This window comes from Suricata suricatta, chromosome 13 (assembly GCF_006229205.1).
Source record: "Suricata suricatta isolate VVHF042 chromosome 13, meerkat_22Aug2017_6uvM2_HiC, whole genome shotgun sequence".
In the NCBI taxonomy this organism is placed as follows: Eukaryota; Metazoa; Chordata; class Mammalia; order Carnivora; family Herpestidae; genus Suricata; species Suricata suricatta.
The window spans coordinates 9,876,492-9,894,059 of NC_043712.1; the positions used below are offsets into that span (position 1 = coordinate 9,876,492).

The following is a 17,568-nucleotide window of genomic DNA, read 5'->3' on the forward strand; positions in this document are numbered from 1 at the left end:
GACACAGAATCCGAAGCAGGCTCCGGGCTCTGAGCTGTCAGCACAGAGCCTGACGCGGGGCTCGAACCCACAAACGTGAGATCTGACCTGAGCCGAAGTCGGAGGCTTAACCGACTGAACCACCCAGGCGCCCCTTTAATGTTTGTTTTCAAGAGAAACGCACATCAGAGTGTGAGTGAGGGAGGGACACAGAGAGCAGGAGACACAGAATCTGAAGCAGGCTGTCAGCACAGAGTGCAACACCTGGGGCTCAAACTCACAAACCGCCAGATCATGACCTGAGCTAAAGTCAGAGACTTAACCAACTGAGCCACCCAGGCACCCTGAAACTTACTCTTAATAGGTCTCTACTCCCAGGGGCCATACTGGTGTGGTGTATGGCAGGCCAATGTTGGTTCAATGGATATTTTAATAAAATTTTTCTAATACTTGGCATAAACCAAAATATACATGATTCATTTCTCTGTGACACTTTGAATCCGGAGTTTTACCTAGGGATTAGCCTAGGGCAAAATTTGTCATGCTTTAGTGTGTGAGGTGATGGAAACTAAAGACCAAAGAGTTTGAAACTTTTATTATCAACTGTGCTCTAATTTAGAATTTTACCAGTTAAATTTTAAGTAACAAAAACTTGATTTCTCTCTTGTCTAGAATGTACACAGAACTATTCGTGTTCTTCCTGTTTAAAAGAAAACTGTCTCAAACTGATTTCTTAGCTGAATTGTGATATAGCAACTCTATTCATGTGTATAGTTAGTTCAGTTAGTACTTAGTTTGAGACCATTGTCTTTCTCTGAAAATTTTGTAGTTAAGGATTTGCCATTTCTTCCTTTTTTAAAAAATATATTTTTAAAAATTAATTAAGTTTTAGAGAGAGGGAGACAGATCATCATTCCCATTCATGCTCTGTGCTGGCAACACAGAGCCCTACGCAAGGCTGGAACTCATGAACTGTGAGATCATGACCTGAGCTGAAACCAAGAGTTGGATCAACTGAGCCATCCAGGCACTCCGGCCATTTATTTCTTAATCTGAAGTTTATTGTGTGCTCTCTTGGTGCTAATTATGTACAGCAGTCTTACAAGGGAAATAACATTATTATTACCATTTTTGCAGAGGAGAGAACTGAAAGCAGTTAATGTGAGTTGGCCTAGTCAATGAGAGATGGGATTCAAATCCAGGTCTAATTCCAGGACTCATATTCCTGGAATCTCAGTACTAGTTTCTGGTAGAGGAGGATCCTAAGGGGCATTTGTACCTTAAAGAGTCTAATATTTAGAAGACATTCCTTTAATAGTGGATGTAGAAGTTAAAACCAAAATTCAGAGTACTGCCTCCTCCACTTTTTAGGCATGGGGATAGGAGTGCTCTTTGAAAATTACTTGCTTAAAAAGTTTTGTTTTCTTGACTGGTCATGATTTTTTTTTTTAAGGTACCTTTGTGTGTTCCCAAAGAAAAGAACAAAATCCAAGGCCAATTTGTGGTGTTGAAGAAAGATGTTGTGGGGTTTAGGACAGATTCTTGTCAGTGAGGAGGCAATGCTGGCCCTGGGTGTATGACACAGAAGTAGACCTCTTCTGTGCCTGGGAGGGCACTTTAATACTTAATGTCCGGGGCACCTGGGTGGCTCAGTTGGTTGAGTGTCTGACTTTGGCTCAAGTCATGATCTCACAGTTTGTGGGTTCGAGCCCCGCGTTGGGCTCTGTGCTGCCAGCTCAGAGCCTTAATCCTACTTCTGATTCTACCCTCTCTCTCTGCCCATACCCTGCCAGTGTTCTATCTCTCTCTGTCTCTCAAATGAATAAAAACGTTAAATTAAAAAAAAAAAATGTCATTTAGGAAATAAAGCAAAAAAGCATTAGGCTACTTATATACTATTTGGGACAAGATTAAAGGTGAATGATATGAACTAAAAACACAAAGACTAACGTGGTAGGGACTGTAAGTAACCAGTGTGTCTGTAGAGCTTCAATTTCCAGGTCAGCTTGTGTTTCATTCTGCCTTGTTGACCTTACAGATATGCTCTTCTCATTTGACATGGTTAGCCAATACTTGCTTCTGAATAGTATGGTCATTTTGACTTATTCAGGAATGTGAGGCATATTCGGAGAGAGGATTGCTAATGTTAGATCAGAACAATTATATACCAGATAATGGGCTCTTACTCTGGAAGGCTTAAGCTCTCAGTATTTCATTTAATTTTGGGATATATGGGAATAAGAATGCTACTTTAAAGTTATGTTTCTGCTAATGCTAACGCATAATAAAGCTAGAAGAGGAATTTTACCTCTAAGCTGTAGAATTTATAACAGGTATGAAAAACTATAAGGATGCATGCATTATACAAGTACAGTGTGATTTTAGTGGAACAGGATAGACGAGTATCTGTGGTTCTTAAACATGCCCCAATCATTTTTTTCATTCGTCTGATGGTCTGAGATCTGAATGGTTGACCCAGAGGTCAGTTTTCACATGATTGCGGTAGCCTCATCAAGAAGTCAGTATCTCAGTGATAGTGTTGAATGATGACTTAATAAAAGGCTCTATTTCCTATGCATATATAGAATGGAACAGCTTTCGTAGTGCTACTACAAAGTGGTTTGCATTTTTAAATAAAGAATTCTGTTTTCCCAGTATCCTTGTATTTAAGGTTTGGAAGGCAAAAATCAGAACAACTTCACTTACCAACTATGATGATGATGGCCAACCCTTATTGAATATTTACTATGCGCCAGATAATGAGGGCTTTAAAAATTTTTTAATTTCATTTAATCTTCTCAACAGCCCTATGATGTGTAAATACTATTGTTCCCATTTTTAGATTACGAAAAAGGTGAAGTCTTGGGGTGCCTGGGTTGCTCAGTCATGAAGTGTTCGACTTTGGCTCAGGTCATGATCTCATGGTTCATGGGTTCAAGCCCTGCATCGGGCTCCATGCTGACAGCTCAGAGCCTGGAGCCTGCTTCAGATTCTGTCTCCCTCTCTGTCTGCTCCTCCCCCACTCAAAGCTCTTCCTCCCAGAGATATCTGTTTGTTTGTTTGTTTGTTTTTAATGTTTAGTTTTCAGAGAGACAGAGAGTGAGCAGGGGAGGCAGAGAGAACAAGGGAGACACAGAATCCGAAGCAGGCTCCAGGCTCTGAGCTGTCAGCACAGAGCCCAACGCAGGGCTCGAACCCACAAACTGTGAGATTGTGACCTGAGCCAAAGTCGGATGCTCAACCGACTGAGCCACCCAGGCACCCCTAAGTAAATATTTTTTAAAAATTGTCTTTAGGACCATGATTAGTGTTTGTTTATTTATTAAAAACATTTTTAATGTTTATTTTTGAGAGAGAGTGAGACAGTGTGTGAGTGGGGGAGGGGCAGAGAGAGAGGGAGACACAGAATCCGAAAGCAATCTCCAGTCTCTGAGCTGTCAGCACAGAGCCCTACATAAGGCTTGAACTCATGAACTGTGAGATCATGACCTGAGCCAAAGTTGGGCACTAACTGAGAGCCACTGGGTGCTCCCATTAGTATTTAAATCACAGAAAACTTCTATAGATGGTCTACCCTTTATTCAGTTTTTCCCTTTTGTAAAATGAGAGCTAGGGTTGGATGGTAACTATAAGGTTCCTTCTAGTTAAGAAAAAATATCTAAGAATCTTGGCAGTCCCTGAAATGTTAACATATGATTTGTGCCCCCTAGTACATAATGCTGCCAACTTTTGTAAACTCACAGATCTTAGAGTTGATAGGAATGTTAAGGAAATTAGCCAGGGGTGCCTGGTGGCTCAGTCAGTTAAGTGTCTGACTTTGGCTCAGGTCATAATCTAATGGTCCATCAGTTTGAGACCCATGTCAGGCTCTGTGCTGACAGCTCAGAGCCTGGAGCCTGTTTTAGATTCTGTGCCTCCCTCTCTGTTCCTCCCCCGCTCATGCTTTGTTTGTCTCTCTCTCTGTCTGTCTCTCTCAAAAATAAAGAAAGAAAAAAAAATTGGCCAGACCTTCCTCCTCCTTTTAGTGAAGAGAAAATGGAGTACAGACGAAGTAGTACCAGAGCAGGGTTGATGTTAGGTGTCTTGCCTCCCTCATATATCACTTTGTTGATATTAGGAAATTGCTTTAACATCAAAGTTGGTATGGACAGTTTTTAAAAATCTCTTTATAAAGAGTTAGAGTTTGGAAATAGGAATTTATGCATTTTTACCCTTTTCAAACTTCAGAATGTCAGGGAAGTAAAGGTTTCAAAAAGTAACTTTTCAGATTTTGGATTAGTTCCTATAATTTAAGGCTGTGAATGTCATGCTAAGGAGTTGAAAATAAGGAATCGGCAGAGGAATTTTGAGTGGATTAGGAAATCTAAGTTCTAGTAAGTGAGAAAAGAAAGGCACCAGGGGAAAGAGTTACAGCAGTCTAGGATTCTAGCATGGTGAAAAGGCTTGAACTAGGTTTGTGGAGACTTGAGCAAGAATGAAAATGTTTTGGTGATTGTTAGATTAATTGGGGTGGGGATTGTTAGATTAATTGTGGGAGAAGGATAGTAAAGTAGAAGGGTAGGAGGAGTCCTTGGGGATATTTGGCTTAGGGGATGAGAATTGGTGGTATCTGCAACTTGGCACAGGAGTGGGAACACAGAAGAAGCAGGCTTCAGAAAAAGATAAAAAGGTTCAATTCAACAAGTTGAATTTGATGGAGCCTATGGGGTATCCTGGTAGATATTGCTATTAGGCATTAGGGTAGAAGGGTCTGTTTTTTAGGAGAACAGTCTCACCTGAAATCGAATGTTTGGGGGTTATTTGTTGGGAAGTATAAGTGAAAATGTGTGGGGATGAGACCATCCAACCCAGGATGAAAGGTTAGTGTGTGTATTGAGATAAGCCTTTCTTGCCCTCTTGACTTCATTTAGGGAAGAACGTGTCAGACAGGACCTATATAACCTTCATTTGTTAGAACGTGACTACCTCTGGGGGAAGTATTTGCCAGCAGAGTGAGTAAGGACATCTAAAAGATATACATGGCTTACTGAGTATTACTGACAATCTGTTTGTGTTTATGTTCTCCCTTTCCTTCCTGATTAGCCTGATGCAAGTTCCTCTTGCCATCAGAGTGTTTTCCAGTTTCCCCCTACAAAGAAATAAGTGTTTTTGGTCACTACTGCTAGTTTCTCCATTAGGACATTGCTTTGTAATTCCTTGTATACAATTTTCTGTTTTCCTTTTTAGACTGTAAGAATCTAGGGGTAGCCAGCTTTATTCATCTTTGTATCCCTCATATATTCTAGCACAGTGCCCTTATACATTGAAATTGCTAGGTAAGTGTTTGTTGAATTTAATTTTAGGATGTAGGAAAGTTTAGCATCTAAGAAGCAGCAGGAATTTTCTACCTTTAATCCCGTTTGTGACTTATCCTTTATTTATTTAGTGCTATAAACATATGTTGGTTGTTGCTTTTATCTTGACTTCAAGTTTAAATAGTTTTACATTTTTCTTTTGGGGTTATTTCATCATATGATTAACTAGATTTGCTTCAGGTTTGAAAGATCCTCAGATGAAAGGTTAAAGATATTTTATCTTTTTGTTGTCACACAATGGATTTATTTTATTCATTTTTAAAATTTATATCCAAGTTAGCATATTGTGCAACAATGATTTCAGGAGTAGATTTCTTTATGCTCCTTACCCATTTAGCCCATTCCCACTCCCACAACCCCTCCAGTAACCCTCTCTTTGTTCTCCATATTTAAGAGTCTCTTATGTTTTTGTCCCCTTCCCTGTTTTTATATTATTTTTGCTTCCCTTCCCTTATGTTCATGTTTTGTATCTTAAAGTCCTCCTATGAGTGAAATCATCTGATACTTGTCTTCCTCTAATTTTGCTTAGAATAATACCCTCTAGTTCCATCCACGATGTCGCAAATGGCAAGATTTTATTCTTTTTGATTGCCAAGTAATACTCCATTGTATATATAAACCACGTCTTCTTTATTCATTCATTCGTCAGTGGACATTTGGGCTTTCCATACTTTGGCTTTTGTTGATAGTGCTGCTATAAACATTGGGGTGCATGTGTCCCTTCGAAACAACATATCTGTGTCCCTTGGATAAATACCTACTAGTGCAATTGGTGGGTTGTAGGGTCGTTCTATTAATTTTTTGAGGAACCTCCATATTGTTTTCCATAGTGGCTGCACCAGTTTACATTCCCACCAGCAGTGCAAAAGAGGTCCTCTGTCTCTGCCTTCTTGCCAACATCTGTTGCCGGAGTTGTTAATGTTAGTCATTCTGACGGATGTGAAGTGGTATCTCATTGTGGTTTTGATTTGTATTTCCCTGAAGATGAGCAACGTTGAGCATCATTTCATGTGTCTCTTGGCCATCTGGATGACTTCTTTGGAGAAGTGTCTGTTCATACACATGGATTTCTGAAGCTGGGAGAGGAGAGATGGTTCTGAGCTTTAGGCATTAATAACTAGTATGTCAGAAAGATTAGTGCCCAGCATTGTGTTTCTTTTATTTTTTTAAAAGTTTGTTTATTTTGAGAGAAAGAGCGAGAGTGAGCGCACAAGCCGGGGAGGAACAGAGAGAGCGGGAGAGAGCGAGAATCCCAAGCAGGCTTCTCACTGTCCGTTCGCAGCGTGATGTGGCACTCGAACTCACAAACCATTAGATGATCAGAGCTGAAATCAAGAGTCGGATGGACAGTTAACCAACTGAGCCATCCAGGTGCCCCACAGGAATTGTGTTTCTAATAAAAAGTAATTTAAAAGTCATTTAGAGAATGGTAGGTTTTTTCTCTTCAGTTTAAGTGGTCAATTTTAGAGAATTAAGTCATTATTTTATTGTTAGGACTTTTTTAATGTACATTTTTTGTATATAATAACTATTTTCAATCAGAAAAGTAGAATGGAGGGGAAAAATCAGCCATAATTTCCACACTTAGAGATAATCACTGGGATAAAATAGACTAAAATGTGCTTTTTCATGTATGTATGTGTCAGAATAGCTGAACTCATGCTGGGAGTATAATTTTACATTTTAAAAAACTGTTTATTTTTGAGAGAATGTGCACGAGCAGAGGAGGGGCAGAGAAAGAGAGGGAGACAGAGGATCTGAAGTGGACTCTGTGCTGAAAGCAGAGAGCCCAACCAATGTAGCACTTGAACTCATGAAACGTGAGATCAAGACCCAAGCCAAAGTCAGATTTAATTGACTGAGGCACCCAGGCGCCCCTATTTTATGTGTGTGTGTGTGTGTGTGTGTGTGTGTGTGTGTGTATGCATATACATGTATGTATATACATATAAATATAAAGTTTTTTTAATGTTTATTTTTGACGGGGAGCAGAGAGAGAGGGAGACACATAATCTGAAACAGGCTCCAGGCTCAGAGCTGTCAGTGCAGAGCCCAGCACAGGACCTGAACCCACAAATTGCAAGATCACAACCTGAACCGAAGTTGAAAGCTTAACGAAACCACACAGGCGCCCCTTTTCTATTTTTATATGGTGGGGCATCTCTTGGTTGCATCTACTTAACACTAATGGATTTCTCGAACAGAGCTGACTTCTACTGTTCCATCAAACCATCTGTTGAGGATAGTATGGAGTACTTTCTAAGATGACCTCAAAAGCTTTCTGACCATGTTCAAACTCACTCCTTGGTCTGTAAGACTTTTCTTCAATTAGTCTTTGAAATGACAATGAACAAAGGAGTCTCCATCACTCTCCCTACTGTTGCTGGAACTAACCAAAAATATTTCAAAAGCACCTGGTTATTACCTAATTATTCATTCATTTAAAGTTTTATATTTTGGATTTGACTTGGTTGGTGAAGTTACTCTCGCTGCTTCTGACTTGGACATCTTGAATTATTCAAGAGGAGCTTTCTAAGTGGACCCCTCTAAGATGTGGATTTCTTCTTGGACTCTGAGGCCCTGCTGTTGTGGACATGTCAGATTTATTCTTTGAAATAATGTCAAATTCCCATTTCTCTGGGTGTTGCAAAGCACATACTCTGCAAAGGTAGGAATTTCTTAGCCACGCTGCTCTGAATACAAGTTCTTTTGCTTGACTTTCGTCACTCCTTCCATAAAAAGTAACAGAATTTTTAAATCTACAAGATGGAGATAAGGGGTACTTGGGTGGATCAGTCAGTTAAGCGTCTGACTTTGACTCAGATCACGATCTCATGGTTTGTGGATTTGAGCCCTGCGTCAGGCTCTGTGCTGACAGCTTGGAGCCTGGAGCCTGCTTTAGATTTTATGTTTCCCTCTCTCTCTACCCCTCTCCTGCTTGTTCTCTCTTTCTCAAAACAAAGTAAACATTGAAAAAAAAAAGATGGAGATAAAATAGTAGCTACTTTAAGTATGAATTCATGCAAAGCATCAAGCCATTGCCTGGCATATAGTAAAGATTCAGTAAATGGCAACTGACAGGTTATTTTACATATTTTCTTATATGCACGCATTTAGAAATTTCTTTAGGCCGAATGAACAATTATCAATAATCCCTTTGTTACTTTAGAGAACCAGAAATTATAAATGAAAAATGTCAGAGGCTCATCAGTACCTGCAATTTTCTGAGAAATGCCTGTACTATATTTCCACAGAAACATAGTGACCTCTAACTCCTCAGACCGAATGGCCTTCCTAAACCGTTTTCATCTTCTGATTCTGTAGCCACAGCCTTGAAGCTATGTGTACTGTTTTGTTTTTCAAAATGTTGTAAAATTGAAATGTCATCATACTGGGCTAGCTTTTCTGCCTTTAGCCTAGTTTCAAGGCTATAATTACAAAACTAGAAGCCTGATGAAAGGTGATGCAGGTTGATTAGATGGAAGTTATTAATGTTTCCATAGAAATGTAGACCCTTCTTGGAAGCAACTATTTAAGCTGAGCAAATATGTAGGTACAATAGGTTATATAATTGAGAATCTTTGGCTTCGCTTCCCCCCACTACTTTTTTGCCCTTAAGATTTCACATTAAATTACATTAGGAAAAGGGCATTGTTTTTGTTGCAGTTTTAAAAATGTAACCTTGACATTTGTAGGCAGAGAAAGGGAAATAAGACTTGAAGCTCACTCAGTCAGCCAGCTTTGCTGTGTGGACCTGTGGTGCTCTGTCCCTGCATGCAAAAGCACTTTCTATTATTTCTGAAGTATGGCTTTTCAGGTTGCCTATGAGAAACAAAAGCTAATGGCCCAAGTGGCACCCCGCTCACTGGATAGAAAGCAAAGAGGCAGATGTGAATTTAGTGCTCAGTCAGTCCAAAGAAAATTGTGTCAGTATCTGTTAGGTCTGGGGTTAGCTTACAGGTTGCACACCTGGTTGTAGGGCTGGTTGTAGGGCAGGCCGTGGTCCGACCAGCTAATGTTTGTTTACCTCTACCCTTCCCCCCAAAACCTCACATTTCTTCTCAACCTCTATCCAATCTATTCATTGTACCAAAAGGAGCCTAGAAGATGGAGTTGGGCAGGAACCCTGAAAAAATGGAAAGAGTTCCTGGAATTTAGAAGCTGTGCATGGTTTACCATGTTTATGTTGGCTACTCCCACAAAGCTCTTTTTTTTTTTTTTAAGTTTTTAAGTTTTTAAAAAATTCCTGTGCTTTTAGTTTCTTGGTTGAAATTTTAGAGCCACTGATAGAAATAATCAGAGTTCGGCTAGCACTGACAAATTTCCTAGGTGTACACGTAATATTTCCTTTCCTCAATGACTCTGTTGCCTACAGAATAAAAGTCCCAAAATCCCCTTGTATGGCAGTTAAAATTCTTTATGATATGGTCCTGGCTGAGGCTTTAGTCAAATAAAATTATGAGATAACATTTCTGTTTCTCCTCTCTGTTCATGCCTTTTACATACAGCTTTCTCTGCATATGTTTCTCAGATAGCCATGTTTGGTGAATGCTTATTCCTTCCACATGCTTCTAGCCCCATGGTTGCTGATCTCCTCTGTCACTAATACTGATCACAGCTACCAGGCACTTTTCACTGACCTAATTGTATTATCTCATTGAATCCTCATAACAATTGTTGATGAGGAAATTGGCTCAGAGAGGTAAGGTCACTTCCTGAGCTAACAGACTAGTTATGGTGCCAGAACTCTATTCTGAAATCAAAATTTATGCTCTTACTTACTACTCTGCATTAATTCCCAGTTGCATCTTGTTCATCTCTCCCCATCTATCTGTACAGTGTGGGCATGTACTTAATAACATTTGAAAGAATAAGTGTATTTATAGGTTGATGGAATTATTTTTCTGATAATGTAGATACTTGGAAATTGAATAGTAAATAACACTATCCTAAGCCTTTCTATACTTCAGTTTCTTTGAAGGTGTAACAAACAGTTGGAAAGGTGGCATTACAAATTTAAAAGGAGGGATGACTTTTTTCTAGTCTTAAATTGTCCATCATAATAGGCACTAGCCTTATGTGACTACTTGAATTAAGTAAAGTTTAAAATTCAGTTTCTTAGTCACACTAGTCAACATTCAGAGTGCTTCCAAGTAGTGGTTAGTGTACTGGACGGTAGAAATAGAGAACATTTTCATTATTGTATCAATTTCTATTGGACATTGCTGTTGTAGACATCTTTAGCAAAGAATAGTGAAACTTCTCTCAGTATTTGATATTATGGTAAGAAATTCGTTGTGGTGGCATTGTCATTTAGTACTCTTGCTTTTTGGAGAAAGAAGCAGTTCCTCAACATTTACTAAGCAGCCTTTTTTGGAACCAGGGACATGTCTCGGCTTTGGGGCTGGGATATAATTGGGCCTGAGACCAGATCTGACTGAAAGAAGGATGAAAGTTTCACTGGGGACCTAGTCATGATCAGAGGAGGCAAAGCAGATGGGAAAATGATATGAATAAGCAGAAAGGATCAGCGAATGACTTCTATAGCAGTACAAATCCTGGGTAAAAAAATTTTAGCTTTTTGTTGGGGGAGTGTGGAGAACAATTTTCTATAACCTGAGTTCACAGTCAGTGGCCCTTTCATGATGTGACAGGGAAGCACAAGAATCTATGGAAGCACAAAGTAGGAACACCTAACTAACCAGAACAATTTCAAAGCCCATTTAGACTCCTCACTTCCTTCTGGGAGCCCCATTTCATTTCATATCTGACATTAAAACAATGTATAGAACTCGAATTGCAGTTGAACTAGGTGAAAAATATATCACATCTCTTATTTAATATTTAATTCAATAGTTTCAGGTCTGTTTTGTTTCTTGGATTTTGAAGCCAGTTTTCCCCCTCTTGTTCTTCAAAAGTCCCTGAAAAGCTCATAGATTCTGTCATTGTGTCTGTAGTTTCTAACTTGGACTTGAGTGTATTCGGGAGAAGGAGGGGAAAGGATTAGAGACCTGACCTGAGCCTTGACATCAGAATGGTAAGAGAGGGCTCAGGTGGAGAAAACAGTGTGTGCAAAGGAATGGAAGCTAAAGAGCATGTGTGGATGGAGTATATACTGTTGGGTGGCATGGAGTGAGAGGCAAGAGATAACGTTGTAGATCATGAAGGATCTACATTTTTTTTCTGTTTTGGGGATAGATATGGTGTTTGATTAGAGTTGTGGAATTTTACCTGTTAAGAGCCTTACCTTATTTTTGCCTGTGCACTGCTGAGGCTTCAAAATAGACTGGGAGAATGGTCCTGACCAGTATCCAGGTCTCTTGTACCATGCTGCCTCCATAAGTTAAATAAAAACATTCTTAGAGTAATATTTAACTTGATTTTGTAAAAGACACATTATGATTACAATTAATTACTGTTTTAAAGATAGTAATCAGAATTAATTTACTGGCATTACCCATAGCTTTTGTTTACATTTGGATAAAAAGGGACACTTGTTTATTTAGAGTCCTGTTATGGTAAATACATGACTTTATAGTCACAATGGTAACTAGGAAAAAGATCAGTAACTTTTTAATTTGTCTCTGTAGCCAGTCACAGATTGAGGAGTCACTGATCTTTTTCTTTTCCCCAAGTGTCTGTTGGAGAAAAGCTTGTCAACTGGATCTTCTATTGTATTAAAGAAAATTATTAAGTGCCATTTATTGATGACCACTTGCCATAAAGTAGGGAATTTATGTATATTCACCAAATCTCAGGACATTTGAGCAAGGTGATTATTTTTATCCCTCTTTCAGGAAATAGGCCTAGCGTATTAATTAAACAAAAATAGCCTCAGATTTGAATCCAACTTTAACTCAGAACTATGCCTGTTTCACTGTGCATCTGTTTTCTAAATTAAACCAATGTAAGTCAGTATAAGCTTTGCACTAAATTTCAGATTGCTTTTGAGAACACTGACTTGGTGATATATATCCTCTTAGGAACTGACCTGTGTTTTTTGTCTCTCCTTTTTTATTTATTTATTTATTTATTTATTTATTTATTTATTTTTTAAGGATCCCTCTAGTGACCTTGAATTGTCTGTCCCTTTTTATTAATTGAGATTGATTTATTTTATTTTCTATATAGTTTATTATCAAGTTGGTTTCCATATAACACCCATTGCTCTTCCCCACAAATGCCCCTCTCTATGACCATCACCCCCTGCCCCTTCCCCCCTCCCTCTTCAGCCCTCAGTTTGTGCTTAGCATTCGAAAGTCTCTCAGTTAAAGTCTTGGGGCACCTGGGTGGCTCAGTTGGTTGACTGTTCGACTTCAGCTCAGGTCATGATCTCTCGGTTCATGGGTTTGAGCCCCTCATTGGACTCTGTGCTAACAGCTCAGAGCCTGGAACCTGCCTTCGGATTCTGTCTCCCTCTTTCTCTGTGCCTCCTTCTTTGTCTCTCATGCTCTGTCTCTCAAAAATAAATAAACATAAAAAATTAACAATTTAAAAATAAGTAAATAAAAAAATAAAATAAAAACAATTTTAAGTCAGTAACCAAAGATTTTAGATGTCTCAGAACATTTCCTTATTTGTTTAAGGTGTTCTAATCTGTGAGGCAAATGGTTTTGGGGGGTGTATGTTGGTGTATTTATGTGACTTAGGAGTCTGTTTTTTTCTGAAAAACTCATATCCTTTGCCATTGTGTTGAATGAACTGAGCAGACATTGGGGTTACTTCTAGCAACCACTCCCCTCTTCTGTTAATAGCATCCTGATTTTTCTTTATAGACTTACCCTTTGATACTCTCAGTCTATATAATCCAAGTAGGATTAACCCTAACCTGCTATAAACTGGAATTACAAGAGCACCTACCTTATTAATCCGTTAAAAGGAATAAATGAGATAGTTCTTGTAAAGGCTCTGCATAGTACTTGACAAAGTCAGAGCTCAACATATGTGAGCTACTACTAAATAATCCCTAGGGTCCATCCAATTCAGTGCTGTCAGTGGTAGCAAAAAATAGTTTATAGCAGAACTACTGACCAATTCATGACTTCATCCTCAAAGACCTAGGATGGAACTCTAATGTCCCTTCAGTTACTTGCTGTGATTCTTGAAACTTTTATATTTTGAGCCTGTAAAGTACCTGATGCAGTGATTCCAGACACATGCTACCCCTCAAGGAAAGGACTCTTTATATTGGTTCTAAAACAAATTCCTCTAATGGTCACAAGGATTATGGATTTCAGTAACTGTATTTACATTCTTTCCATCCAGCCCTGAGACCATTGGCTAATAATGCTGTTTTTGGTTTTAAAGATTATCACTAGTGCAGAAGGCCTTAGAAGAGATAGGTAAAACAATGCTAATCTAATCCTATCTCCTGAGAACAAGTCAATGGAATGGCTAGATCTGGCTACCTTTCTCAGAGTCTTGCCTAGATTCTGAGTAACCAGACCTAGTTAGCAAATCCATAAACTGAGATCATGACCTGAGCTGAAGTCAGATGCTCAAACAACAGAGCCACCCAGGGGCCTCCTTTTTAAAAAAAATATTGGTTTTTTCCTCCATTATTTATTTATTAAAAGTTCTTTTTTTTTAATGTATGTTTATTTTTGAGAGAGCCAGAGTGTGAGGTAGAGTGAGAGGGAGACACAGAATCTGAAGCAGGCTCCAGGCTCTGAGCTGTCAGCACAGAGCCTGATGCGGGGCTCAAACTCAAACCATGAGATCATGACCTGAGCCAAAGCCAGAGGCTTAACCAACTGAGCCACCCAGGTGCCCCTTTGCTCCATTATTTTTAAATTGACCATTGAGATATTATAGTTGATACTTACTGAACAGCTTTGTTCTAGGCTTGTGAAGTAATTCAGATACAGTTGTGAACAAGACAGGCTAGGTCCTGTCTCCTGTAGAACAGTTTCAGGGTGGAGTCAAACATTGAACAAATAATTTCTTGATATAAGTAATATCTTGATGAGTGCACAAAGTATTATAGAAAATTATAATAGGGTGCTTTGACCTTGTGTGTGAGACAAGGGTACAGGAGATAAGAGAAGCTTTTCTGAGGAGATAATCTTATTTTATGTTGTGTTGTGTTTTGTTATTTAGAGCACACATGTGCCAGTTGGGAAGGAGCAGAGAGAGGGGGAGAGAGAGAATCGTAGGTGGGCTCCTCACCATCAACACAGAGCCTGATGCAGGCAGGGCTCGAATTCACGAACTATGAGATCATGACCTGAGCCCAAGTCAGATTCTTTAGCTGACTGAGGGCTTGAACTCATGAACAATGAGATCATGACCTGAGCTGAAGTCAGATGCTTAACTGACTGAGCCACCCAGGCGCCCCTTTTCTGAGGGGATATTTAAGCTAAGCATGAGTAGAAAGCAAACTGGAGAAAGTAAGCTAGTTGTTCGGGAAAAAGAACTTTCATCAGCTCTGTATAGGGCACCTACAGTGTGTTTGCCATTCGCTGTGCCTGAGTTTTCTCTTTAGTATGTTAGCTACACACACACAGAAATGTAGCTCAGACTTTTTGGGCCGAAATGTGCTTTTAGAGTTCTTTATTCTGACCTGAACTGCATACTTATTAATAGAAAATACTTCTATTTGTGTGTGTAGGTAAAATTTTCAGCATTTGTAAAAATTTTAAGTAAAATTATTGTTTGATATTTGTCATAAGTTCATATTTTGTGTATTTTGCTTTCTTTTGGAAAATAATTGATAATGTTAAGTAGAGCATGACGGATATTTACTGAGTTGTAATCTTTCTATGAATTTTTATTACAACTAATGTTGGCATGCTTACTCATTCCTCATCAGTATCTTGTGGTAAGTGCTGTTATTCTCTCCATTTTTAAAATATAATGATGAAATGGAGGCTCAGGGAGGGATGGATATACAGTAGCTAAATGTAATAGAGGTGGGATTCAAAACCAAATTTGACTTCTGAGTCTGAATTTTTGAGTCACCTTAGAGTAATTCATGAACCATAATCTTTTTTCCCTGTTGTTCTCTCTTTAGGTTTTTGTCAGGATGAATTGCCAGAGCTCGACCCAGGCACTAGTAAGTTCTTAATGTTCCCCAGTGTTTATGGGTAAGAAAAGGGTGCGTGCGTGCGTGTGTGTGTGTGTGTGTGTGTGTGTACTTTTAAATGTATAACTTAAGGTTGTCGTTGGTGGCCTTATTGATTCAGATTTTATTTCACTTTGATTTATAATTAGGAGGGCATTTTATCTTTTCTAGTTATGCTTTCCTTTTCTTTTCATATTATTTGCTGGCCAGAAATGTAATCATTTAATAGAAAGTTGGTTTGCTAAAAATTTCTATTTAATATTAATCTCCTTTCTTTGTTCTTTGCCCTCCCATGAAACCAACAACAAAAATTGTTTTTATTTATGCACACATACAACCATATATCTATAACCACTTTTGTGAAGTATTCACTAGCTTTGACATAATTCTTTTTTCTTCTGAAATGACACAGGTGGGAGGAAGCTTAAAAGAGGGATTGTTCTTGGTTTAGGTATTTATAATTAATAATCTTTGTACCACAGTTTAGTTTCTAAAGCACCTTTATCTGCATTAAGGTTAAGCTTATGACGGTGACCATTTCAAGGTCTAATTAAATGATGTTTTTCAGGATTCTGTCTTGATCATAATCATCTGTGTTTCTAGTGCTTTCAAAATGTGGCATACACCACTTGGCAATATGGTTCTAGCTATTAGAAATAGGACATGGGAATATCCAGATATACAGACCTTATATAGCTATAATGCCAAAAGCTCAAATGATAATTCAGACTTGAGAATTCATGAAATGATTTAAAGTTATTTTTTCTAGTTCTAGAACTTTCTATAGTACTTTTTAGGGTCACAAGACTGGCTTTTTGTCACCAATCTGCTGTTGAGGTAAGTGGTGAAGTTTACCTTCTCACCATCCTAGCTAATATCTGCTCTCTGAGGGTGTGGACCTTTTCATATATTTTTCCTATACACCTTAACAGTATAAAAATTCATGTCTGTTTAACTCATACGTAGTAATTACAAAACAAAATAAGTCACACAATGCTAATCAAACACCGGGAAAATAGAATTGTCTTTCTAGAAATTGTGAAGTTTAGTCAGCTGCAGGTAGTTTGTGCTGTATGCCCTGACATCCCAGTATCTGTGAGTGAACATAATATTTTCTCTTTGCCCTTCTTTTATGAATAGCCTTCATTCAGGAGGAGGAAAATATCAATTATTGAGTCATGGTCCTTTCATGAATTTTTGAACATTAGGAGGGACATTGAGATGCCCAGAAATCTTTCAGGCAGAACTGCACATGAAGTGTGCTAGATAATTGAGAATTGTGTTAAACATTGCTTGCTCTCTCTACTTCAAGGTCAGTTTTAGGCTCCAGAGATGTACAAACAGATAAGTCTAGGTCCAGTCCTCATGTATTAACAGTCCATTGGAAAGTATTTTCTTGTCTGGAACTACTTGAAAAAGCATTTTTTTAAATCTCGAATTTAGCACATAATCAAAATTCTTCTCCTTTTCTGCATTTAATAGCAGTTGAAAATAGCTCATGCCCATCTTCCAGGAAAGGTCCTCATTAAGATTATTATTGAATTAATTTTCTTTTTGGGCCAAGTAATCCTAAATTATTTAACATTTCTGCATAGAATCTCTAGCCATATATGGTGATTTACACACCTCTCCATTTCATGAAAATGAACAGATAATAAATCATAATTTTATATATCAGTGCAGAATAGGAGTTACCTAAAAATTGCTTTTCTTTTAAAAACTGTACTTAGCTTTTGTGGGCAGTATTCTTAATAATCCCCAAATTATCTTTGTGAAGTTAGTAGTATCTTATTCCTCTTTCTCTCTCCCTTTTTTTTTTTTTAGTTACTCCTTTCTCTTTTATAAAATAATATTACCTAATAGTATAATAACAAATGACAGAAGTAAAAATTCATATCTGTCTTAGCCCTTTGGGGTTCAAATGAGCATGCCCAGCCCTACACAGTGATAGGGACTCTATGTGCTTAAGTTGGTTATGAATGTTGAAACTGCAAACTCCATGTCTTCTGACTGGGAAGGAATAACATCTCCTATGTTAATGCCGCATGACTTTTGCACATTAGATTGAGAACAGTAGGGATTTCTCTGTGATGCCTCTTTGGAATTGAGAGACCCCAGTGTCTCCCCTACCCCTCAAATTCCTGTTTGGGAAAGCCTGCTCATATGTGCTTT

The 17,568-nt window shown here is 38.4% G+C and overlaps 1 protein-coding gene across 2 annotated transcripts in view; it reads left to right on the forward strand.

The window, feature by feature from the left end:
* NR6A1 (nuclear receptor subfamily 6 group A member 1) overlaps window positions 1-17,568 on the forward strand; it is a 215,697-nt gene that overhangs the window by 19,993 nt on the left and 178,136 nt on the right. For both annotated transcript variants that reach the window (XM_029919824.1, XM_029919825.1), the window contains exon 2: window positions 15,346-15,387. In XM_029919824.1, coding sequence (XP_029775684.1) covers window positions 15,346-15,387 — 42 coding nt within the window. The remainder of the gene's footprint in view (window positions 1-15,345; window positions 15,388-17,568) is intronic.